The sequence below is a fragment of the Elephantulus edwardii genome, unplaced genomic scaffold (genome assembly GCF_000299155.1).
Source record: "Elephantulus edwardii isolate Elephantulus edwardi_28Jun2011 unplaced genomic scaffold, EleEdw1.0 scaffold00043, whole genome shotgun sequence".
NCBI classification, from domain to species: domain Eukaryota; kingdom Metazoa; phylum Chordata; class Mammalia; order Macroscelidea; family Macroscelididae; genus Elephantulus; species Elephantulus edwardii.
The window spans coordinates 6,376,679-6,403,326 of NW_006399793.1; the positions used below are offsets into that span (position 1 = coordinate 6,376,679).

The window sequence follows — 26,648 nt, forward strand, 5'->3', positions numbered from 1 at the left end:
AATGTTTACATTAAAAATTTTAAAAATTAATTTATGGGCTAAAGTGGGAGTGAAACCCTAAGCCTGTTAAAATGCTGTAAAAATAAACTGTAGAACAAAATATGCTTCCAAAGGTATTTTTTCCCCCAAAGTTAATGCTATCCTATCAGAAAATTTATATGATTCTGTATAAACAGGGGAGGAACAATCTGACATCTACTCACATCACAAGAGGGAACATCTCTGTCAACACAAACAACTCAAAGCCAATTCCTATAATGTCAGCTATGGGCTTTCATGCTTCACATCTCCTACAAAGTCCAGTACCAAACATTCTTCCCCTGGCTCTTACTACTTTCTGTGTTGTTGTTGTTGAATAACATAGAATTGGAACTAACGCATAACTCACCCTCTGACAGGTGTTCAGAGGCAGTTAATCGCACAGCACGAGATTGCCCATCCTTATCCCGCGGAGCAGTTGGTGGCTTGAAACCTTACACTTTTGAGATTGCAGCACAAATTCGTTGCAATGGCCACACATACCTTAAGAGCAATACTTGCAGTTATGAATTTCATTATATGAGTAACAAGTTATAATTTTGGTTTAGGAAGCCCAGAAGATACAGTTGGCCTGGCCTCAGTCAGTATAGCCTCTTCTAAGCCATGCTCACGAGCAGACCTCTCTCTAACCCTTTGTTTTATGGTGATTAGCCTCTACTCTGGCCAGGCAAGTGTTATAAAACTGTTGTTGTTGTGGTTATTTTTATGTACCATCAAGTAGAATATGACCCCAAGGGACTCTGAACAACAAATTTGAGCCTTATCCTATCCTGTGCTATCCTTATAATTTCTGACAAACTAGAGCCCATTGCAGCTTCACTGTGTCAGTTCACCTGGTTGAGTGTCTTCTTCTATTTCACCGACTCGAACTCTTAGTTCTGCCAATTCTGCACCCAAGTTCTTTCAGTTATGCACCCAAGGGCCTCAGCTTTAGCTCTGTGGGTTGGCATATCTAGCTCATATCTGTCTTACACTAAGTCTTTGATTTTCTGCTGCTGTCACTGCTCTGTCACATGAACTGTCATATAGGCTGCTGTGTCTCAGTCCTGCTCCATCTTACCTTTCTGGTCCAAACCATTTACTGCACTATTTCTTTCTTGACAATCGTGAGATTCCCTTTTTCTGCTTCTAAGTCTGGTCAGTTTATGTCCAGTAGGATGGCAAAATTGATTGACCAGTCACCACATTAGCTTTCTAAACATTCATTTCCATATTCCTCAGGAACTCTGGTGGCTTGGTGATAAGAAGGTGCACTGGTAACACAAAGGCGAGCAGTTCAAGTCCACCAGCTATTTCACAGAAGAAAGATAGTCAGTCTCTGTGTTATCTATTGCCTCTGAAAACTTGATGAAGGGTTAGTTATGGAGTCGGTTCTGACTTGACAGTGCACGCACAGTCCTACTCAGCCATGTGGTTGAAATTATGGCTAGGAAATTCCGCATTGCATAGTTCACCACTCAAATCCAGAACCAGAGCCACTGCTGTTGAGTGTGTTTTGACTATGGCAGCCTCCCAGTGGATTTCATGGCTATAAGCTGGAGGTTTGATCCACTGATGTTTTGGTTGACATCTTGACCCATTATGCATTACACCAGCAAGGGTCTTGAAGTAGATATATGCAGCAGATCTAAGCAATTAAGATGTAAACAGTTTTGTGAAAATTACTTTGTATTTTCCCTAGCTGCTTCTCAATGTTTGTAGTTCAGATATGATCAGTATAGAAAATAATAACGATGATAAGTAAGATGGGAAAATTCATGAATTTTGGTCCTTAATAAAAAAAATGTAATCTGGACTCTGGTGATCACCCTGAAGATTTCTACTAGGGAAATGAACAAAATAATATACTTCCTGAGACAATATTATGTTTTAGATAAAGCAATTCTAAGTATTTAGACACTGATGCTATTTTCCTGCCATTTTCAGGAGTTCCGCCGGCAGGAATGGCTTTGCTTGATACTCAAGGTTACGCAGCTGTGCTCACCGTGGAAGCCAGTGATGAGCCACATGGCGTTCTAAATTTTGCCCTTTCGTCAAGATTCATCTTCGTGGAAGAGGCTAATGTAACCATTCAGCTTTTCATCAACAGAGAATTTGGATCTTTAGGTTTGTGCTATAAAGATTGTGGTTTCTAGGTGGATGCTTTTGTAACATTTCATGGGTGTGGATCAAAGTCAATGCTGAAGTAAATAAGGCCTAGGGAAAAAGGAATATTCATTAGGTAGGGGATGACTTTATTGTTATATGAGTAAAGAAATTCTCTTTGACACAAAACATAAAACTGTATTAGTCATCAAATCTTGGCAACCTATGGCTGTCTGTGTATATGCTGCTATGGGTTGAACTTGGCTATGGAGTCCTGTCTTCTGTATATCTCTCATTCTTTTGGGACCAGCAGATGCACAAGAGAGCAAATAGAAATCTACAAAGCTTCCTGAGATTTGATTCATTTTAGCATCTTATACTTTTACCTTGCTCTGCTAGCAAGTCACGTGGCTAACCAGGGCATCTAGAGGTATTCCTTGTTGATGGTGGGAGAATGCTGGGCTGTTGTTACTTGACAAGAATTATGGTGTTAGGGTGGAGTGAGCAATTGGATCAGTAAGATACTAAGAGGAAAGCAAAACACAGTATACAGTGTGATTTTTAAAATGTTAAATAGTTATATCTTCCCCCCCCCACAACTAGGAGTTATCAATGTCACGTATACCACAATTCCTGGAATGCTGGGTCTGAAAAACCAAACAGAAGGAAATCTAGCAGAGCCAGAAGTGGATTTTGTGCCACACGTTGGCTCTCTGATTTTAGAAGAAGGGGAAACATCAGCAGCCATCAACATTACGATTCTTGAGGTAAAATACTTAGGTTGTTACTGTATTAAACATGAAGTAACCACATCTAAAATACCTACTTCTTGTGGTTGAGTAGGTTCTAACTTGACTCATAGTGACCATTCTTTGCGTTTCTGGAATGTAAATCTTGATAGAAGGAGAGTTCTTGACTTTCTCCCTTTTAGTAGCTTATGAATTTGAACCACTGGGGAAGCACAGCCTTTTTAAAGCAACACAAAGAAAATAGAAATTGATGTATCACCTCAGCTATCTCCCACCATCGACAAGGAATACTTCAAGATACTGAAGTTATCAATGTGACTTGCTAAGCAGTGCTAGATAAAAGTGACAAAATGCTAAAATTGAATCTAAATCTTTATATTGTTGTATCTACATGTTCTTTATCAGGGACCTCTTCAAAAATGCTAAAAAGCAACACTGTCAGTCTGGAGACTAAGATGTGCCTGATTCAGGCCATAGTTTTCACAATTACTTGCTATACATCAGAGAACTGGACAGTGAACAGGAAGGACAAAAGTTGAGTTGTGCTGAAGAAGAATATTGAATTCTTACAGACTGCTAAGAGAATCAACAGATATTTCCTGGAGAGGGTGAAACCAGTCTGCTCCTTGGAAGCAAGGATTTTGAAGCTCTATCTCACACACTTGGGGCATGTGGTCAAGAGTATGGGCATCTTGCAGTCAGGAGAATTTCCTTAAGCCAATGCTGCTTTGGATAGGATTGACTGAGAAATTCTGAAGAAACATTTTGAATATTCGAAGAGATTCTTTGGAACAGCAAGCCTACATAGGTCAGAATCTTATTTGGGAAACTCACTCATGGTTATGTGTCTATGGTTGACTACGACTTAGAGTGACCCCGTGGGCAATGGCTCTGAACCTTGCCCTGTCCAAAGCAAGCCTCACCATCTCTGACACACTTGACCCCATTGCTAAAGTCACTGTGTAAGTCCATCTCATTCAGGATCTTCCTCTCCTGTGTTAACCCTCCATTCTTCCAGTCACACTGTCCTTTTACAAAGACTGGCCCCTCCTGACAACATACCTAAGGTTTGTGAGACAACGTTTCACAATCTTTGCCTCCAAGGAGCAACATGGTTTCACTCTCTGCAGAATGAACCTGTTTATTCTCTTGGCAGTCCGTGGTATGTTCAATACTCTATCTAGCATCACAATTCAAAGGCATCACTGTTTTTTCTATCATTCTTATTCCTTGTCCAGCTCTTAGATGCACAGCCAGCAATTGAGAAGACCATGGCCTGGATCAAGTGCCCCTTAGTCTCTATACTGACAAGAGCAGCTCACTACAGGCTGTAAATAGAAATGTGATTACATTGAAACTTAACCATTGGTGAACTATTTTTCCTGGGCTTTCATACTGTGTCATTGTTGCTGTTAGGTGCCGTTGAGTCGTAGACGACTCATAACGACCCTATGAATGAAAGACCTGAGCACTGTTCACAGAGTTTCCAGAGGCAAGCCATTTCGGAAATGGATACCACTCCTGCTTCCAAGTTTGTTTTAATCGGGGAGCTCCACCAAGCACTGTCCACCATGGGTAACAGTTATCACATTTGACACAACAATGTCACAGTGTTTAGCATCACAGCAACCATGAGTTACCTCTGTACAGCAATGCACAGACCAGTGCTATACCACTTAGAAGAATGTTTGACAAAAAACAGTTCAGACCAGGCCCGAGGGCTGCAGATTAAATTTACTTGCCTTGGGCTTGGTAGCATAACTTTCTGTCCACTAGGCCAGTGTAGCTCTCTCTGTAGGGAAGCCATTTGGAACAATAAGCTCTTGACATCATATGAACCTACTCTGTAATGTTGTCATTAATGTAATAACTAAATGAAGCCTACTGCCTAGAGTCATTCTGTCTCAGCACCCCTGTGTAGGGGTTTCTGGAAACAGCCTGCCTCATCTTATACCTGTGGAGGAGCTGTTGGACTCAAAGTCCCAAACTTTTAGTTAGCTGCCAAATTTTTTCATTATTGTACTACCAGTTTTCCTTTTTAACACAGCAAAAGTAAATCCCCCATTTATCTACTGGATTCTTTCATAGCAGCAGTGGTTGTTTGCACCTCAATTTTGAGGGAAACATTTCAAACATACTTTTCATCATATTTTTATTATTCTATTCTTCCTTCTAAATATTGGATATTTAAGATAAGGCAATTGAAAAACTTACTCTTGCTACACTTCGAATATATTTTGATGGTGATGTTGTTGTTGTTGATTGCCATTGAGTTGAGGATGACTTAGGTGAACAAAAGACCTAATGCCTTTCCATAACTATCATCATTTTTCTCCAAGTTCATAGAGTTTCCAGAAGCATCTAGTTTAGGAAGTGGATGCAACTCCTGCTTCCCAACATGAATCAATCTGGAAGCCCATCCAAACATTGTACATAATGGGTAACCATTATAGTATTTGACAAGACTATGGAACAATGTTCAGCATCGCAGCAAGACCAAGTTGTTCAGTACAACAAATAGACAAACCCTCTAACAGGCCTCCACTCTTGGTCAAAGGCTTAAGGGGCACCCACTTTTGGGGGGAAAGAACAGTAACACACATCAAACACGACCCAAAAAAACTTCCCTATGTGACCACCATCAAGACACGACCACCATCAAGATGCTAGATAGCAGCCAACTCCTAGAGCTTGGAGCTTCCACTCTGTGATGATGTACTTATATAATTATTTTATTATTTAATATTATATTGTGTTTGTTGAATACTGGAGAGTTGGAACCGAACCATAGTTGACCCTCCAGCGGGTTTTCACAGGCAGTTAATCACACAGGAGGAGATTGCCCATCCTTCTCCCACAGAGCAGCTGGTGGCCTCGAACTATGTGCCTTCAGAATTGCAGTTCAGCTTCTTGCTATTAGGCCACAAGAGCTCCATAATGTTATATTAACCTAGAAAATATGAAGAGTGTTGATGGTACAGCGGTTTAAGCACCAGGCCGCTAAACAAATGGGCAGTTGTTTGAACCCATCTGCACCACCTCAAGAAAAAAAAAAAGGTGGACATTTGCTTTCAAAAAGATTTATAGTTTTGGAAACTCTATGGGACAGTTCTTCTCTGTTCCACAGAGTCACTATGGGTTTGAATTGACTGCATAGCAGTGAGTTAGGTAAAGAATGACATAATATTAGTAATTTCATATAGTTCAGCTTGATAACTTATCACATAGATAGGCGTTAGTTCAGGACTTTAACACTTATTTTTAAGGTGAATTTTAAATATTTCCTCTTGCAGGCTTGCAATTTTCTGCTTTTTATATGTCATAGAAGAGACTTTAAAAGCCACTTATGGAGGAAGTAGTTACTTTGAAAGCATAATGAGATATATTTTAATGAATGTGTGTTTTGCAGGATGATACACCGGAGCTAGAAGAATATTTCCTCGTGAATTTAACTTATGTTGAACTTATCATGGCTCCTTTAACATCATTTCCTCCCAGGCTGGGTATGATTTTTGTTGTACTTTATTTTTCCATTTCATTAACTTCAAATGAAGTAAAATCACTCCTCCTTCTCCTCCCCCTTCCAAGTCAGGAATAATCATGATGTTAGTTAATTTTAGCTCTGTGTAAAAATAGTGCGACCTTTTGGATTTGAGTTAGAAACTGTCATTTTAAAGTTCATTCGTTATACAGTATAAAGACATTCCAGAAATTTTACATATTATCTTTTAAAGTTTACAAGTATTTATGTCACAAACTTTGTGATCCTTAAGTAGCATTAGTTCTACGTCAGTTAGTCCACCAAAGGCATTTTCTTTATTTCCTTTTAAAACTTAGATACATTCTTCTGATAGTTTTATTTAATAAGATTTTGCGTATTCTGTTCTCTGCTGCTATTTGACCTTTTATCTTTTTCTTTTCATGCTTTTAGAAAAGACTCAGTTAATTCATTACAGACTTAAAGGTAAAACTTGGATGTTAGTACAAATTATTGTAGATGTATTTAAAAACATGTATTCTTATTTTTCAAACACAGACTCCTACTTGCATTTTGGAGTCTTATTCTGGGAAAATTTTGTCTGTAACTCTTAGTTGTGGTAGCACAGTAGAGGGTGGCGGTGGGTAGCAATGAGGGTGGCTGTTTCTTATTCATTAGTTCCAAGTGGTGGACAGAGAAGAAATGACGTTGATTAAAGGAGAATAGCTAGGTGAATTCCTTCAGAAACAGACCCTTCTTGTTCTACCACTGAGGCTCAAGGGCAACTTTTAAAATATTGAAAAGGCAGCAATCAGTTATTCATATGTTCTTTTGTAAAAGAAACACATGAATCTAAAATCCAGACTGTTTATATAAAAATAATTATAAGAAAGAAATATTTGTTTAATCCAACTCAGTTCATTGCCATTACATCAGAACTAACTCATAACTGGCCCTCCAATTGGTTTCCAGGTCTGTAAATCACATGGAAGGAGATGGTCTTATCCTTCTCCCATGGAGCTGCTGGTGGATTCAAACCAGTAGAGACACCTTGCCTTTTGGTTAACAGCACGATTCCCTCTGGGCTTTACCACCAGCACTACCTCAATATTGTTTCTAGTAGGAAAATTAATAATATCCATCATCTTTTTTTGTACCCATGTTAAAAGTATTTAGCTGAGTTTCTATTTGTTGAATATTTCTTCCTCGCTTTGTATCATCAATACTCATATAGTTCCACAGAAACTAAGTAACGTGCTTAAAACCACGTAGCTGGTACTTGGTAGAGTTGATGTAATTGGCATGGTGACCTGAATTCTTTACAGTCTCTGCTTTGTAGCCTCTAGTTTGAGAAACTACAGAGTAGGCATGAATCCTGATTTTATCTTTTCTCCACAATGTTGTTCTCGTCTTTCTAGAGAGACTTAGACTTGCCTTCCACTGTCCCACTCAGATAGCTTCCATAATTATCTTAGACTAAGGTAATGCCTCTGACCTATAAAAGGCAAAGGACATTTACAATATTTTAAAAACCACAGTTGTAGGTTTAGTTTGTATTTCAAGACAGAGTGTTGGTAGCACTGAAGTTGTTGGACAGAACATTAAATAATCATATTTTGTCCACTTAAGTTATATTAAATAAGTTTATAACTTCCGGAGTCTTTTTATTCCACCAAAACTTTTTCTTATCAGTCTTACCTGCTTCAACCTCTGTCTCTGTATTGTTGTCTCCGTATTTCCATCACTTATATTTTTCTCTAGAGCATTATCTTTTCTCCCTTTTTTGTCTTTATGTGTATTTCAAGTGCTCTTTGTTAATTGTTTTCTAAAAGGTTGATATAGATTAGTGATGACAATTTCTTTTAAATGAAGGGGGAAATCAGCCTATAACCCCAGTCAATAATTACTATTGTTATCAGTTGATTAATCCTTTATAAGTCAGTGACTCTTGTCAATAAAAAGCTCCCTGAATCTGAAGTAATAAATATTCATTTTTATATTTTAAAATAGCTTTGAGAAACATTGACAGTACTTACATCATGCTGTTGTCATTGACAGTACTTACATCATGTTGTTGTTGTTGTTATGTCCTGCCGAGTTGAGTATCAACCATAATGACCCAGTGAAAAACAGATCTGAACCCTGTGCTATCCTGTGTCTTCCTCATACTTAACCAACACACTAGAGCCCATTGTGGCAGTCATTGTGTCAATCCACCTACTCGAGGTCTTCCTCTCCTTCGCTGCCTTTCTGAAGATCATATCTTTTTCTTTCTCCCATTTTGACTGACTTCTAGTTTGAGTTCTGCCACTATTAGTATAACAATCCACGTTCCTCTACTATTCATAGGGTTTGCAGAGCCCCATTACTTAAGAAGTGGATGGCCAATCCTGCTTCCTAGTCTGTCTTAGTCTGGGAGTTCTGGTAAAACCTGCCTACCAGGGGTAACGCTTGTCGCATTTGGCATCCCAGTGGCATAGTTTTCAGTATAACAGCAACCCACAAGTTTGTCAGTTCAGCAAACTGACAGATAAGTGCTGTACAGTCAGAACAGTGTTCTCCTCAAATAGAACAAACTGACAATTACTTTGTACTTTCCACTTCTGAAACAACTTTCCTCTGGAAACTCTATGAACTTTGATAAATGTCGATAGTTTTAGAGAGGCTTCAGGTCTTTTGTTCACTGGGTTACTATGAGTCATGCTGGACTCAAAGGCAATCAACAACAACAATAGCATATTAGTCTTCACACCAGTCAATCAATCTTTAATCACAGAGGTCCACCCATAGGGTTCTAAATGGTTTAAACAAGAGATCCCCAGCCCATAACTGACAATTAAATATAAAAAGATGCACTAGCTCACAACTGACTGTTAATCAAATAAAAATGATCTACTTAACGAATTCCAACTGCTCCAAACTGTTGTATTATACAAAGTTTTTGTTGTTACTGCATACCATCAAGTTGAACCAACCCATATCTGACCCTTCAGCCAGCTTTAAGAGACAGTCAATCTCTTGAGAGGGGATTGCCTCCGTTTCTTCCATGGAGCAGCTGGTGGATATGATCTGTTTGTCTTCAAGATGGCAGCACAGATTCTTATCACTAGGCCACCAGAGCTCCTTTATATGATAGGATATACGTAATCCTGAGTATATTATGTTCCAAGTCATAATGGTTTAATTACTCATTTATTTTTACATGACTTTCCCATGTCTCTTTTCAGATTCAGAAGGCTTAACTGCGCAGATTATTATTGATGCCAATGATGGTGCCCTTGGTGTAATTGAATGGCAACAGAACAGGTAAACCTAAGACTTCATAGTCTTTTCTAGATTTTAGATTCTTTACTATCTATGAAATAACCTTACATGGAGAGTAAATAAATGTGTTCTATTTATTATAGGTTTGAAATAAATGAAACCCAGGGAAGTTTAACATTGGTAGCCCAGAGGAGCAGAGGGGCTCTTGGCTATGTCTCCTTGTTTGTGTATGCACAGAATTTGGAAGCACAACTAGGGCTGGATTATATCTTCACCCCAATGGTAGGACTCAAGATTTATCATGAATCACTTTTGTAAGCTCATTATTCCTTCAAAATTACTGCAGTTCATATTCTGATAAGTGAATTAATTCTACTATAACATTATATACACTGTTAAGTTTTAGTATTTTTAGGTTCCTGAAAACCTAATGAACAAAAAAAAAAGGGAATATAGTATTCAAATACAAATTGGCAGTTTTCAAAATGAAGAGAATTAGCTGCATATGTCCTTTAGTAATTAAAATGTGGAAAGAACTAAATATGAATGTAGAAAAACTGTAATCTGTAAACAATGAAATTATATACATGAAGAGTGACATTCTAAACATTAGTCAACTGAAATGGGCTGGAAAGGACCACTTTGAACCCCTATGGTCTGTTATGCCAGCAATGAAAAACTGAGGAAGAATAATGTATTCATGGTGAAAAAGACAATTTCAAGGTCTGTCTTAAAACACAATGTTGTTAGTGATAGGATATTAACCATAAACATACAAGGAAGACCTGTTACTATGACTGTTATTCAAATATATGCTTCAACAACAGAAGCCAAGCAGGAGGAAATTGAGGATATTTACTCACTTTTTGACAAACTAGTGGCATAGCTTTCAGTATCACAGGATCCTCCAAGTCATCTCAGTACTGCAAACTGACAGACAAATTCTATACTAATTAGAACAATGGATGCCTAAACACTATAAAGTGATAAATTAATATAGTACCTCTGATAATGAATCTAGCATGTGAATACCTTGTTATCAAATCCAGTTTAAGCCTGCGTATATGTGGCAGAATGTGTTTCTGGGATGGTGTTGAAGTGACCAACTGACTGAAAGAGATTCGTGTTTGTGCCCATTCCCAAGAAAGGTAATCTAACAGAATGTGTACGATATCAAACAATATTAATAATAGCACATACAAGCAAAATACTGCTGAAGATCACTCAGAAACAACAGTACATAGGTAACTGACAGAAGTTCAAGAAGGATTTAGAAGAGGCCATGACACCACAGATATTGTGTTAGATGGATCCTGGCTGAAAGTGAGTGGTACCAGAAGAATGTCTATTTATACTTTATTGCTATTCAAAGGCATTTGATTGTGTGTTAGCAAATTATGACTAATATTGAGACAAATGGGAATCCCGGAATACTTAATTGCATTCATGCCAAACCTATACCTTGACCAAGAAGCTGATGTGCGAATAGAGGAAAGCTTTAAAATGGTTTAAAATTAAGAAAGTTTATCTTACATGGTTTAAGATTAAGAAAGGAGTGTGTCAGAGTTGTACCCTCTTTCTGTACCTACTCAATCTGTATTTTGAGTAAATTATTTGAGAAGCTGGACTTTATGAAGAAGAGTGTGGCATCAAGATCAGAAGACTCAACAATTATTTACATTATGCAGATGACACAATTTTCTTTGCTGAAAGTGAGGAGGACTTGAAGCACGTGTTGTAGAAGATCAAAGAATGCAGCCTTCAATATTGATTACATGTCAATGTCAAGAAAAAAAATACCACTGGACTGGTTGACAACGAAATGATAGCTGGAGAAAATGTTGAAGTTGTCAATTATTTCAACTTATTTGGATCCACAGTTAACACTCTTGGCACCAGCAGTCAAGAAATAAAGAGATATATTGCACTGGGGGGGGGGGATCTCCATAACGGGACCTCCAAATTATTGAGAAGCAGTGATGTCAGTTTGAGGACTAAGATGTGTCTGATTCAAGCTGTGGTCTTTGTGATCACTTGCTATGCATCTGAGAACTGGACAATGAATAAAGAAGAATTGATGCTGTTGTACTGTGGTGTTAGAGGAGAGTACTCAATATCCCAGGGACTGCCAAAAGAACCACAAATATGTCTTAGAGAAAGTGCAGCAAGAGTGCTTCTTGGCGACAAAGATGATAAAGCTTCATGTCACATACTTCAGACATTTTTCTTGTGAAGGCTATTCTTTGGAGAGGGAAGGAAAGGTAGAGGGTCAGCAAAAGATCTTCAGCCAGGTGGATTGACACATTGACTGCTGCAGTAGGCTCTGATGTGTCAATAAAAGATGGCACAGAATAGGACAGAGTTCATATATATTGTCCTTGGAGTCACTAGAGGTTGTACTCGACCAGACAGTACCAACAACAACAATCCACTTTTTAGGGAACTCTGATGGCTTAGTGGTAAAGAATTGTACTGCCAACCCAAAGATGTGCGGTTTGAATCCACCAGTGGCTGTGTGGGAGAATGATAAATATCCTCCTGTGCAATATATTGCTCTGAAAACCTGCTAAAGCATCAGCAATGAGTCACTGCTAACTTCATGGTACTGAACAACAGCAAAATCCAAATTTTGAAATCTGAAATTGACCAAACATGCAATCAAGATGCATTAGTATTGATTACTAGGACTGCCAAAAGGACAAGTCTGTCTTGGAAAGGGTGAAACCAAGTTCCTCCTTAAAGTACTTTGGGCATGAGAGACCAGTCCTTAGAGAAGGACTTCATGCTTGGAAGAATGGAGGGACCATGCAATAGAGGATGACTTGCAAGTAAATGGATTAACACAGTGACCGTGGCCATGGGGGCAGATGTGTCAGAGACAGTTTGTTTGGCTCAGGGTAGGGCAGAGTTCAGAGCTATTGTTCATAGGGTCACTATGAGTCCTAGTCATCCCAACGGCACCTAACAACAGAATACCTAACTGGGAAATAATAACTGAGAAATGGTAATCAGAAATTGTAGTCTTGGTGACAGACATGAGACTGCGTACCTAATGATTGAATTATGTACATTCAAAGATTTATTCATTGGAAAAACCTTTTAAAAAAATAAACCTCTTTTCCCCATGGACCTCACCTAATGGATTGCACAGGGTTCAGATTGAGTACATCTGTGGAAAGAATCATTAGACAAAGCTCAGTATCAGCACTCAAAACCAGACCAGCTGCTGACTATGAAATGGACTATCAATCACTCATGTACAAGTTCAAATTGTAGCTGAAGAAAATTAAAACAAGTTGACAAGAATAAAAATATAGCATTGAGTCGATTCCACCTGAATTGAATAATCATCTCCAGAATAGTTTTGAGGCCTTGAACACCAGTGATAGAAGACCAGATGTGTTAGGCGATGACATGGAAAACATTACTGGTAAAGAGAGAAAAAGGTCATTATAAAGACAGAAGAGAAAGTAAAGACCGAAACAGATGTCAGAAGAGGCTATGAAAATTGTTCTACAGCATCAAGAAGCTGAAACAATGGGGAGAACGCCAAAGTAAAAGGAATAAACAGAAGATTTCTAGGGGCTCCTCAATAAGACAAAGTTAGTAGTATAATGGAATGCGCAAAAATCTGTAGTTGGAGTTCAGAAAGGGAAGAACTCTTTCAGAATTTCTCAAGTTGAAAGAACAGAAAAACAAATTCAAGCCTTGAGTTTAAATACTGGGAGGTTGTATGGACAAAATCTTGAATGATTTGTTGTTGTTGTTATTGTTAAGGTGCTGTTAGGTCAAGTACAACCCACAACAACCCTAGGAACAACAGATATGAACCCTGCCCCATACTGTGCCATCTTCATAACTTCTGACACATTTGAGCCTATTGCTATAGTCCCTGTCAATCCATCTTGTTCAGAGTCTTCCTCTCTTTCACTAAGCTTTCACCATTCAAGGAATAGCCTCTTCTAATGAAGGCCCTTGATGAGAATGGATTGACTCAATGACTGGGGTAATGGGGTATCTGAGACAGTAGGCTTTCTCAGAATAGAGCAGGGCTCAGGAATGTTGTACAGGTCACTATGAGTTGTAGGAGACTTGATGACACGTAACAACAACATGCTCAAAATATGTGAGAAAAAGCCTCAACATCTTATACCCAAGGATCACACTGGCTGCATTTTCTCCAAGACATGTTTGTTTGTTCTTTCAGCATTCCTACGATATTTAGCAAAGACATCAATTTTTCATCAATCTTCTTTATTCATTGTCCAGCACTCAAGTGCATAGCAAGTGATTGAAAGTCCATGGCCTGAATCAGTCACACTGTAGCTCTCAAACTAACATCATTACTTCTCAATAATTTGGAGAGGTTTCTGTCTGTAAACTTTTCCAGTGCAATTGTTTCCTGATCTTCTGACTGCTGATACCAGTGTTGTTGACTGTGGATCCAAGTAGGATGAAATAATGTACAGCTTCAGTCTTTTCTCCATCTACTATGATGTTGCTTATCAGTCCAGTGGTAATAATTTTTGTTTACTTGATGTTGGATGATCTAGGAAATATCAAAAGAAGTTTGAAGGAATATGCAATCACTGCATCATAAAGAATTGGTTGACAGTGAAAAACATCAAGTACTATATGAACAAGGGTCAGTGGTAATGAAGAAGAAGTTCAAGCTGCAATAAAAGCATTGGCAAAAATTAATTCTCCAGGAATCCATGGAATACCTTTCGACAGGTTTCAGCTAACAGAAGCAGCCCTGGATGTGCTCACCACTTAATGCCAGGAAATCTGGAGGATAGCTGCTTGGCCAACTGGTTGGAAGATATCCATAACTGTCCCATTTCCAAGATAGATGATCCAACAGAATGTAGAAATTACTCAACAATATCACTAATATCTCATGTAAGCAAAATCTTACTCAAGATAATCTGAAAAACATCTAGACTAGTACATTGCCAGAGAACTGTCAGTAATTCAATATGGCTTTAGAAGAGGCTCCAGGGATGTCATTGCTGGTCTAAGTTGGAACTTGGTTGAAAGCAGAGTATACCAGAAAAATGTTTATTTGTGTTTTATGACTCTGTAAAAACTTTGTGTGGATAATAACAAACTATGATTAACACTGAGAAAAATGGTAATCCTTGAATGCTTAATTAATTATGTTCATACAAAACCTACACACAGACCAAGAAGTTGTATGAACAGAGCAAGGGAATACTGCATGGTTTTAAGTCAGGAAAGGTGTGCATCAGGGTTGTATGATTTATCCATACCTATTCCATCTCTATACTGAACAAGTCATTTGAGAAACTGGACTCTGTGAAGAAGGATATGCCATCAAAATTGGAGGAAGGCTCCCTAGATCTTATTTGCTCAAAGTGAGGAGGACTTGATTTCCTTGCTGTGGAAGATCCAAAACTACAGCTTTCAATATAAATTGCATCTCAACAGCAAGAAAACTCCCCATCACTCAACTGATATCAACATCCTGATACATGGATAAAAGATTGAAGTTGTCAATGGTTTCATCTTACATGGAAGCACAATTAACATCCTTGGTACCATCAGTCAGGAGATCAGAAGATATATTTAATTGGATCCGTTCACTGTGAGGGACCTCTTACAGTCCCATGGACCGACCAAAAAAAAAAAAAAAGGACAGATATGTTTTGGAGAAAGTGCAGACAACGTGCTTGTTGGAGGCGAGGAGAGCAAAGTTTTTTCTAAATACTTTGGGTATATTTTTAGGAGAGGCTATTCCTTGGAAAGGTATGTCATTCTTGGAAAGATGGAGGGTCCGCAAAAGAGAAGAAGATATTCAACAAGGTGGAATGACAAAGAGACTGCAGCAATGAGTGCAGGTGTATCAGAGAGGGTAAAGACGGCACAGAATAGGATATGGTTAAGATCTGTAGTTCATAAAGTCTCTATGGGTTGTACTCAACTTGATGGTACATAACAACAAACAATACCAACACTGTAAGTTATCATAGGATGCTTCCACAGGATGGATTGATTTTATCCATTGTCTTATATAAATATGTTTAGAATTTTAAGTACTATTCTAGAGTCAGAGGAGGAAGAAAAGACCAAGATAGAAGGCAGAAGAGACTTTGAACATTGCACTAGAGCACCGAGAAGCCAAAGCAGAGGGAAGAAATCAAGAAGTTAAGGAGCTGAACAAAAGATTTCAAAGGGCAGCGCAGGAAGACAAAGCAAAGTATTATAATGAAATCTACAAATAGCTGGAGTCTAAAAAGAAAAAAAAGGACAAACTCACTTGCATTGCTTAAGCTGAAGGAATTGAAGAACAAATCCAAGCCTCAAGTTGCAATACTTAAGGATGATTTGGGCACAATATTAAATGATCCAGGTATCATTAAAAGAAGATAGGAGTATACAGAGACACTATCCCAGAAAAAATTGACTGACACAGAAGAATTTAATGAAACAACATACAGTCAAGAACCTGTGATGATGAAGGAGGAAGTTCAAGTTATTCTTAAGGAACAAGTCCCAAGGAATTGACAGCATTTGACATATTTCAGACACTGCCCTGGACTTGCTCACTAAGTTCTGCCAAGAAATATGGAAGACAACCATATGGCCAACTGACTGGAAAAGTTTCCTATTTGTTTTCATTCTTTAAAAAAAATGAACCAACAGAGTACGGAAATTATCGAGCAATATCATTACTATCATATGCAAGCAAGATCCTTCTGGAGATTATCCAAATATGACTGGAGCAGTACACCAACAGAGAACTGCCAAACATGCAGGCTGAGTTTAGAAGAGGCCATGACACTAGGAATATTATAGCTCATGTTAGATGGATCTTGAGTACCAGAGGAATGTTTTTCTGTTTCATTGACTATGCAAGGGCATTTGATTGTGTGGATCACAAGAATCTGTGGCTAACTCTGTGAAGAATGGGAATCCCAGAACATTTGATTATGCTAATGTGAAACCTATACTTGAACCAGGAGGCAGTTGTCAGAACAGAGCAAGGAAACACTGCATGGTTCAAAATCAGGAAAGGCATATGCTAGGGATGCATTCTATCTCCAAACCTTTTCACTATAAATGAACAGATCATCTGGGAGGCTGGGCTCTATGAGGAGAAATGTGGCATCAGAACCGGAGAAACATTAATCAACAATCTGCAATATGCAACAGACACAATCTTGCTTGCCGAAACTGAGGAGGACCTGAGGCATTTGCTGCAGATGGTCAAGGGACTGGAGTGTACCACTCAGCTGATTGATAGTATCACGATAGACGATGAAGAGATTGAGATTGTTAACAGCTTCAGTTTGCTTAGCTCCACAATTAATACTCTTGGTACCAGAAGTCAGGAAATCAAAAGAGTAATTGCATTGGAAAAATCTACTGTTGGGGACCTCTCCAGAGTACTGAAGAACAGCAATGTCAGTCTGGAGACTAAAGTGTATCTGGTTTTTGCAGTTACTGTGCATCCGAAAGCTGGGCAATGACTAAGGATGATAGAAGACTTGATCTCTTTGAGTTGTGGTGCTGGACAAGAGTATTGAATATACCATAGACTGCTAGGAGAACAAACATGTTTCACCTTGGAGAAAGTGAAACCTGGCTACGATTTGGAGGCAATGATTCTGAAGCTCTGTCTGACATACTTTGGGCAAGTTTCAAGGAGGGACCAGTCCTTGGAGAGGGACATCGTAAGAAGGGAAGTGTGGAGGGACAGCGCAAGAAGGGAAGACACTGATTGAGATGGATTGACTCAGTGACTGGCAAAATGGGGGTAGGTGTGTCAGAGACAATAAAATTGACTCAAGACAGAGCAGGATTCAGAACTTTTGAACATAGGGTCACTAAGAGTTGCAAGCGACTTGAAGACACACAGTAACAAAAAAGATAGGGAGCTCTGAGGAACGTAATTCAAATTTACCAGCTGTTTCATGGGAAAGGATAGTCTCCTCCTGTACAGTTTACTGCCTCTGTCACTGTGAATCTATTCCGACTGGGTAGTACATAACAACTACCACAGCAGTAATGTACATGTTGGACTGCTAATGACAGTTCAGCTGTTCACATCTACCAGCATGACCACCAGAACACTTTCTAAATATAGGGATCGGAATTGTAGCATGTAGGAAGTTGCAGTGATAACACAAAGGTGGCAACTCTGGCAGTTTAATACACCATTTTCTCATTGGGAGAAAGACAATCTCTTCTCTTGTCATTTACAGCTTTGGAAGCTTTCTAGAAGGTCAGCTATTCATTAGTTCTGGCCATACAGCAATGAGTTATTTATTCTAAAGGTTGCTGTTGTTGTGTACCATTGACTTGGCACCGACCCATAGCTGACCCTGTGACAGGTTTTCAGAAGCAGGAGGAGACTGCTTTTCACCCTCTGAATTATTAATTCTGAATTCTATCTTAATTTTTGTTGCCAGAAGAGATTTTTTATTGTGTGCAAGAATTTAGTTATAATTACCAATTTTGTCAAAGTATATATTTACTTAAAAATGTGAGCTCCTGTTTTTTTCTTAATTTACTAAAGCATTTTGATGTTTCTAAATAATTGTACCTTGTTTCTTTATTCCTTTTAATGCTTTAGTAAATGTGTACTTTCTTCTCTTTCTCTGCTATACTTTTATTTATATATCCCAATAAATATTATAAATTTAAATAAAATCTAAAAATAGGAAAAGAAAAATATCCTGTAAGAAAGTCTGCTCTTTACACTAATAATTATGTGTTCTTTCTAAATATTCAATAGAAATATGATTATGTAATATGTGAATAGTACTATCTTTATCATTTTGTCCAGATTCTTCACTTTGCTGATGGAGAAAGGTATAAGAAAGTTGACATTATGATTATGGATGATGACATTCCAGAAGGAGATGAAAATTTCCAGCTGATTTTAACAAATCCTTCTCCTGGACTAGAACTGGGAGAAAATACAATAGGTAATAGATAATCTTTTTTACATGGCTACCTCTCCTTGAAGCTTTTGTCTTAACACATCGGCAGATGTAAAGGGATGATAAAGGTTGAATTACTTCCAATGCTTTGAATAAGAAACAAGCATTTTTAAACGCCTTTTTCACTTTAATAGTATCTGTAAGCCTGTGTGCATACATACATGTGTATATGAGAAACAAAAATGTAGGGTAGTGTCAAACAGCATATGAAATAATTTTCCCAGTGAGGGTAGATTATAATTACTCTGTAGATGTCATTCTTTTGGAATTTTAACTCTCTGATTTTCTATAACAGAAGCAATATTGTATAACTATTTTAGTGTCATGTAACTACTGTAGTATTTCCACACAGGGATGAGTTGCACTGCTAGTTTAGACAAACTATGGCAGCTATTAATCCTTTCATTAGAACAATTTGACCTTGTTCCTAAAAGTCATTCTTGTTACGGTTTGTCAAGATCCTGCTAACAGCTTAGAGAGGAGGTGAGAAAAGAGACAAAGATAGACACTTCATGGACATACTGAACTTTAAGTTTAGAAATTGCTCTAAAATGCCGTTCAGTCCTCTCTAATGATAAATCGGCTAAGAGAACATAGAGCCGTTAGTGTTGTCTGTCTCCTCAGCTTCATGTTTTTATAGTGGTGGAATGTTCTTTGGCATTCTTTTCATTTCATTCATTGAGTCAATAAATTATCATTGTTTCCATTAGTTTAAATTAGCTTTCCTGTAATTTGTATATTGTTGTTTTTATTGTGTATCATTGACTCAGCACTGACTCACAGCTCACCCTCTAGCAGGTTCTCAGAGGCAGTAGACCCACTGGTAGGAGATTGTCCATCTTGCTCCCATGGCACAGCTTTTCTTTAAACATTTTATTGTGCTTTAGTGAAAGTTAACACTGCAAATTAGGTTCTCATTTAACAATATATATATTTCATAGCTCTAGTGGTAAGGAGTTGTGTTGCCCATCTGAGGGGACACAGTTTGAATCCACCAGCTGCTGTGCCAGAGAAAAATGGTCAACTCCTGTGGGCTTTACTGCATCTGAAAACTTGCTGGAGGACCAGCTATGCGTTGGTTCCAATTATAACAACAACAACTACTACTACATTATTCAGTGATTCTGGTTACATTTTCCACATTATGTCAACATTTTCATTATCTCCATTCTGGTTCTTTCATTCCCATTGATCTGGATTCCTTGCTCCCTTCCATCCCTACCAACCCCACAGCAACTTTCTCATGTTTGCTCTAGGATAAATGTTGTCTCTTTGGTCTTATAGATTATTTTTTTTAGGGAACACGTTGTTCAAGGACATTTTGTTTATTCTATGAGCCTACTGTGAAATAACTACAGGGAACAATTTCCAAATTTTTAGGTGTCTCAGGGTGGTAATATTGGTGTTTCTTCTCATTTCTGCTGCCTCACTGGTTGTAAAAGGAGCAGTTGCAACAAGACAGTGACTGAGTTCAACCTCTTCTATCGCCACAAAGGTGAACTTTCCCCATGATCATATCCACCGTAACAAACTATAGCTGCAACGTCAGACATAACGCCTAACTCTACTGCACTTATTTCTAATAATCACTCGTTTTGAAATTCATTGCCAATGACTCGCTGACTTGACTTTTCTATTTTTCTCCTTACTATTGTGGATTTATTAGTGAAATAGGTTGAGGGGTTGGGGAGGCAAAGGATATCACACTGTGAACATCCAGGTTTAGTGAACAGCAGTCTCAAAGAAGATTAACAACAAGACAAAGATCCACAGTTCGTTCAGATAACTTCTCAGTCATCAAGTTCACGTGCAGGTTCAGTCCAGTAGCACAAATGCAAGAAGCTTCTGGTTTCCTCAGTCCTCCAGCAAGCTTTGTCTGAGCAGTCACTAGTCAACTCTTCCTTCAGCAAAGCCTTTTAACTCTGGCTCTCTCTCCAGGGCTCTGCCAGGATATGACTTGCCACAACCTATTTACATACTGGTTCTCACTCTCTTGTATGTTAACCTTACAGCTACTGATAATGAGAATTTACTTCTCAGTGGTGAACATTTGTCTGCAGTTGGTCCAGCTTGAGACCGTGCCACCAAAGGAGCTAAGGGTGGCAGGTGGAGTCTCAAAGGTTCATTTTATTTAACATTCCCACCTAAGGCAATGGATAGCGTGTATGCCAGAGTGTATGTAGGGACATGTCCTATCTCCATATCTTTTCAATCTATGGGCTGAACAGATTATATGAGAGGCTGGGCTCTATAATGATGATAAATGTGGCATCAGAATTGGAGGTAGACTCATTGACAATCTTCGTTACACAGATGGCACAACCTGCTTGCTGAAACTGAGGAGGACCTGAAGTGCTGGTTGCAGAAGGCCAAGGACTGCAGCCTTCAATATGATTGAAGCTCAACACCAAGAACACAAAGACTCTCACCACTGGGCTGATTGGCAGCATCATGATAGACAGTCAAGAGATTGAGATTATTAACAGCTTTAGTTTTCTTGGCTTCACAGTCAACACTCTTGGTACCAGCAGGCAAGAAACTAAAAGATGAATTGCATTTGAGGAAGTCTTCTGTCAGAGACTTCACCAAAGTACTGAAGAGAAACGATGTGAGTCTGGAGACTAAAGTGCACCTGATAATTACTTGAGATGCATCAGAAATATGAATAATGCCTAAGGATGATAGAAGGAGAATTGATGCCTTTGGGCTGTGGTGCCCAAAAGAGTATTGAATATATCATGGACTGCCAGGAGAACAAACAGCTTCACCCTATAGAGGGTTAGACCAGACTGCTCTTTGGAGGCAAGGATTCTGAAGCTTCATCTCACATACGTCAGACATGTTGCAAGGCAGGACCAGTCCTTGGAAAGGAATGTCCTTCTTGGGAGGGTGGAGGGACAGTGCCAGAGAGGAAGACCCTTGGTGAGATGGATTGATTCAGTGACTGGGGTAATAGGGGTAGGTGTGTCAGAGACAATAAGATTGGTACAGGATAGAACAGGATTTAGGGCTGTTGTACATAGGGTCGCTATGAGTAACAGGCGACTCAAAGGCACCTAACAGCAGCAACAACAACAACAACAACAAACAACACAATAGTTCATGAATAATTTGAATTTTGTTCTGTAATTTTTTGCCTTTCCATCCAAGACCATCTACTGTGTCCCTTTGTGATCAGTAGTGGTAGCCAGGTACCATCTTGTTCTAATTTCTGGAGAGATGAGCTCATAGTTCATGTAAATAATTAGTCTCATAGATGATTTACTTCTTTTGGGGTTTGTTTCCCTTCTTTCTCTTTTACTCAAAATGTATAAAGACCTATAGCTGTGTCATAAATCCTACTCACAAACTTTTAAGACTTTCTTATTGTTAGGTACCATCGAGTCAGGTATGACTTATAACCACTCTATGTACAACACTGAAGATCTTACCCTGTCTTGTGCCATCCTCACAATCTCTGCTATATTGTAATCCATTGTTAAAATCAAAGTATGGGTCCATCTCATTGAGATATATCCTCTTTTTTGCTGACCTTTCCCATCATGAGAATTTTATAGCCTTAGATGCTAGCACTAAAATATAATACTTCAATGTTATGGGGTATGTTGTGACAGAAGATTCATGGTGTCCATATTAGCAGCCTTCACTTTTGCTTTAGAAGAAAATTATTCCATCTCAAACACAGACTCTTTGGATTTGAGAAAAAAACCCTAAAGTCTCAGGCTTAGGGAATTTTTTTGTTTTTAGTAAATCAAGGAACGTTTTTTACTTTTATTGTCATATCACTTTCTCTCTCTTATAAATGTAAGAATCAGAGAGAACTAGGACATTCATGATTTCAGTTGTGACCACATGTTAATCTTAAAAAAAACACATTATTTTCATACAGGATCATGGTCACAGGTACAAGGATTAAGACTTCAATCTATCTTTGTAGGGGATACAGTTCAGTTTCTCACAACACTGAATTTAAATTTGAGACTAATTTGGAGAGACTTTACATTACGACACACACACTTTAATTTAGAAGTATAATATGCTTCTCCTTTTACTTAAATCATCATCTATTTCACTGCCTTAGTTTGAATTTCCTCAAAAACTCTTTATAAGGATTTTAATATTAGAAGTTTACTGGGAAGTAGATTTCCTGAGCTATTTAGAAGAAAATTAGCACTTGAGACAGGGGAGAGAGTAAAGCTGATAGAAGATGTGTTGAATGAACAGGCACTGCTGTGGTCCACTGAGGCTCCATCTTGCTGGTGTCCTGAATTTCATACGTTATTGTCTGAGTGTTGCAGTACTTCTGTCTGGACAGCTCTCTCTTCTGAGGTTGTGCTAAGACATAACTTGACAGACCATTGGGATATAGGAGCTGCTGTAGATGATGGAAAAGTTGGCAGAAAGAATGTGTGTGAACCACTGACAGTATCTGCCATGGTTGTACATTAAAATGTTTTGTTTTCTTCCTGTCAATCTTATATTGATTAATTCTTGGGCATTACTTCTCTTGTGACCAAGATACCTTTTAACTTTCACGTTTGTGATAATGTCCATTTTTAAGAATTAATATTTTACTCTGTAAACTTTCACTCAACTAAAAAAAAAAGTTAAGGAAAGAAAATGAAAGAATACATGTGATGGAGCTTACTTCCTGGATTTGTGCACCAATTCTGCCACTTCCTAACTCATGAACTTCAGCATATTGTTAATCTGTGCTTTACAGAGGTAAAACAGAATAATAGATCACATGGAGTTGCAGTAAAAACTAAATGAGTTATCATAGGTCAAGCAAGTTGAACAGTATTTGTTGTTGTTGCACAGTTGGTGTTTTTATTCAAAGTCGTTGTAAAGATAAAGCTCTTGGTCTTTTAATGTCGCTCTGCCTACATTTTTTACTTACATAATTCCAATAATTTTTTTTTTGGTCTTGGCATTTTGTAAGAAGAAAATCCCGTCATCTAGAAAATAGTGACAGTTCTAGTTCTGAGCCTTCCTTCCTATTATTTTTGTATCTGGCTGATATCTCCAGGACAATGTTGAGTGGTAAATTTGTGACAGACATTGTTTCTTGTTTCTGTTTTTAATAGGAATGCTTCAAATGTGTCTAAATGAAATTTTATATTTGCTGAAGGATTCATTTCATCAGATAAAGCTTATTTTTATTCAAGAATATTGAATATTTTTTATAAATTTATGGAATGCTTTTACAAAATTCCTTTTTCTAAGGTTGTCTAGGGAAGGGTTGACCTAGTTTCCAGTTCAGCAATCATGCTATACCAGTACTTGTTACTCATACTATTTTGATTGACTGCTTTAATATTTTTTTGTTTTGACAGCTTTAATTACTATCCTTGCTAATGATGACGGCCCTGGCGTTCTGTCATTTAACAACAGTGAGCACTTTTACCTCAGAGAACCAACCGCTGTCTATGTACAGGAGAGTGTTGCAGTGTTGTACATTGTTCGGGAACCTGCACAGGGTCTCTTTGGAACTGTGACAGTGCAGTTCATTGTGACAGAAGTGAACTCTTCCACTGAATCTAAAGATCTGACCCCTTCCAAAGGATATGTTGTTCTAGAAGAAGGTGTTCGTTTCAAGGTATATATGAACTTTAATAGGGAGGAAAGATTATCTTTAATATTTATGAATTAATTTTCTTTTAAGGAGCAACTATATTTTAAGGAAGGTAAAACACCCCGAAGAACACAAAACCACAAAAAACTCGCCAAAACAAAGCTCTCAGCTGAGGTGCTGGTAAAGACTAGGTTAGCGTAATATTTGACAAACACTCTAATGTACAGAGTGCAGTTGTAGAAGTTTGTTTTGGCAACAGGGTAGTGGTATATATAAATAATAAAAGAAATATTGATATTTGAAATTATAAGCATATTTAAATGATATACACTCTTTTAAAAAACACCCTTAAAACTCAAACTCACTGTTTTTGAGTCAATTCCAACTCAAAGCGACACCGCCATTAGATTTTCAAGTTTATAAATACTAACCGTTGGAGACTGCCAGTGTTTCTCCTACAGAGCCTTTGGTAGATTTAAACTGATACTATTACAACACAGAGTGAAATATGCCACCAAGCTCTTTAATATATTATCTAGAGCCATAAATTAATAGAAACCCCAATTATCACAGCCTAGCTAGCCATTCCCTTTGCCATATTTTAGTTAAATAAAATGTAACTGTTAATTTCATGATGCTCATTTGAGAAGCAAAGGTCCTAAGTGAATGTTACTGCTTTCAAGTCAGATCTCCAAATCACGGTGATCTCCTTCCTCCACCCCTATGTAGCATGAGATCTGAACATTTGGATCCCTCTAGGTTTCATTTCCTGATGTTCTTTTAAAAATGTACCTGTAGACTTTTCTTAAGAAGAGAGTTCTTAAGTAAATGAATGAATGACGCTTTTCTAGACAGCAGCACAGCACTTTAACCACTGCATCGGCAGGTTGCTCAAAGTAATGCCATTCAGTGATAAAAAAGTTTCTGACACATGCAACCACAGGGATCTCAAAAGTTGTGTTAAAAGAAAAGAATCTAGACATAGAAAGAGCACATACAATACATGGTTATATTTTATGAAATCCGAGACTTGGCAAAATGAATCTTCAATTGATAAAATTCAGAAAGCAGTTTTCTCTGGAAAAAGTAAGGTTACTATCAACTGGAGAGGAAAAGGAGCAGGAGAGAATGTTCTTTGATGATGGTAATATTTAGAGCCTTAATTCATGTAACAATTACATGATGTGTTTGTGATCAATGAGTCACATGATAAAAAGAAATTAGTTTGGACATTTATATTTTAAAAATAAAAACATATGAAAAATGAATAGTTATGCAAGTTAGGGGGGAAAATCATCCAATTGCGCTGACATTCAGTTTGCCTAATGAGCATGAGTCGTTGAATTGTTGGAAGGTATATTTTATGATGTATCGAATAGAAACTGCAAATTCCTGTAAACTTAAAATTTCATATCTTCAATATTTAAATGAAAACTTAGGTGTAGGTGGCCCTAAACAGAAAAAGTAAAGGTTCTAAATTTCCAAGAAGTTGAGAAAACTATATATGCAAATAAGTTTACACTGAAAAATACATTGAAGTTTACAAACATTGATTATTAAGTAAATTCATTAGTGACTTGACTGCTTTTAGATGAAATCGATTTAAGCATATTATTTTTGAGTCTTTAATATACTTTACATGTTTTCACTGGCTCGTTATTTCAGAAGTAGATCATCCTTCTTTTTCCTTGTATTTCTTAGCCTGAAAGCTGCACTGAAAGATGGTCTTCACAGGTGACATTCTTGGTATTTTAAGTGTCAATGGCACTGATCCAAGCATCAAAAAAGCACACAAATAATCACATTATGATGAATAGTGGGAATTCACGCATTTTCTGTTGTGCTCATGCAGAACCTGTATATACACCAACAAATAATTTTAAAGGCTGGAACTTTTAGATCAAAGGAATTATCAAGAAACAAATGAAACTTTGTATAATTGCTACTTTATTATAAAATGTTTGGCAACTTTCTTTTTATGTGTGTTGCAAAATACTGCATTATAATCCCTCTATCTTTTGCTTTGGTTTTCAGGCTCTGCACATTTCTGCCATACTGGACACGGAACCAGAAATGGATGAACATTTTGTTTGTACCTTGTTCAATCCAACGGGAGGTGCTAGATTAAGGGCTCCTGTTCATACCTTGATAACAATCTTGCAAAACCAGGCCCCTCTGGGGCTATTCAGTATCTCTGCGGTTGAAAATAGGTATAGTTTATTCACAAGGAAATTAGTACATCTGAAGATATGTAGGGTTTTGCTTTTTATGTAAAGAAAATGAACAAGGGAATAGATCTCTGATCCTCTTAAAGTGAACTTTTCAAATGAGTTATAACATGCAGATTCAGAGATCTTGTACCATTTCATAAAGATGCTAAACACATTTTATTATAATTACATAGTTAGCTGTATTATTATTTTTTCAGAGTTCCTCTTTTCAGACAATGACTGCACTGTTTTGTGTTTTTAATAATTTAAAATTGGGAA

The 26,648-nt window shown here is 37.8% G+C and overlaps 1 protein-coding gene across 1 annotated transcript in view; it reads left to right on the top strand.

Moving 5' to 3' along the window:
- The window catches only part of GPR98 (G protein-coupled receptor 98), a 1,036,968-nt gene that overhangs the window by 232,409 nt on the left and 777,911 nt on the right, over nucleotides 1–26,648 (top strand). Inside the window, exons 35-42 of the mRNA XM_006885387.1 lie at nucleotides 1,966–2,145; nucleotides 2,728–2,891; nucleotides 6,283–6,376; nucleotides 9,579–9,657; nucleotides 9,759–9,897; nucleotides 18,428–18,569; nucleotides 23,921–24,183; nucleotides 26,194–26,369. Coding sequence (XP_006885449.1) covers nucleotides 1,966–2,145; nucleotides 2,728–2,891; nucleotides 6,283–6,376; nucleotides 9,579–9,657; nucleotides 9,759–9,897; nucleotides 18,428–18,569; nucleotides 23,921–24,183; nucleotides 26,194–26,369 — 1,237 coding nt within the window. The remainder of the gene's footprint in view (nucleotides 1–1,965; nucleotides 2,146–2,727; nucleotides 2,892–6,282; nucleotides 6,377–9,578; nucleotides 9,658–9,758; nucleotides 9,898–18,427; nucleotides 18,570–23,920; nucleotides 24,184–26,193; nucleotides 26,370–26,648) is intronic.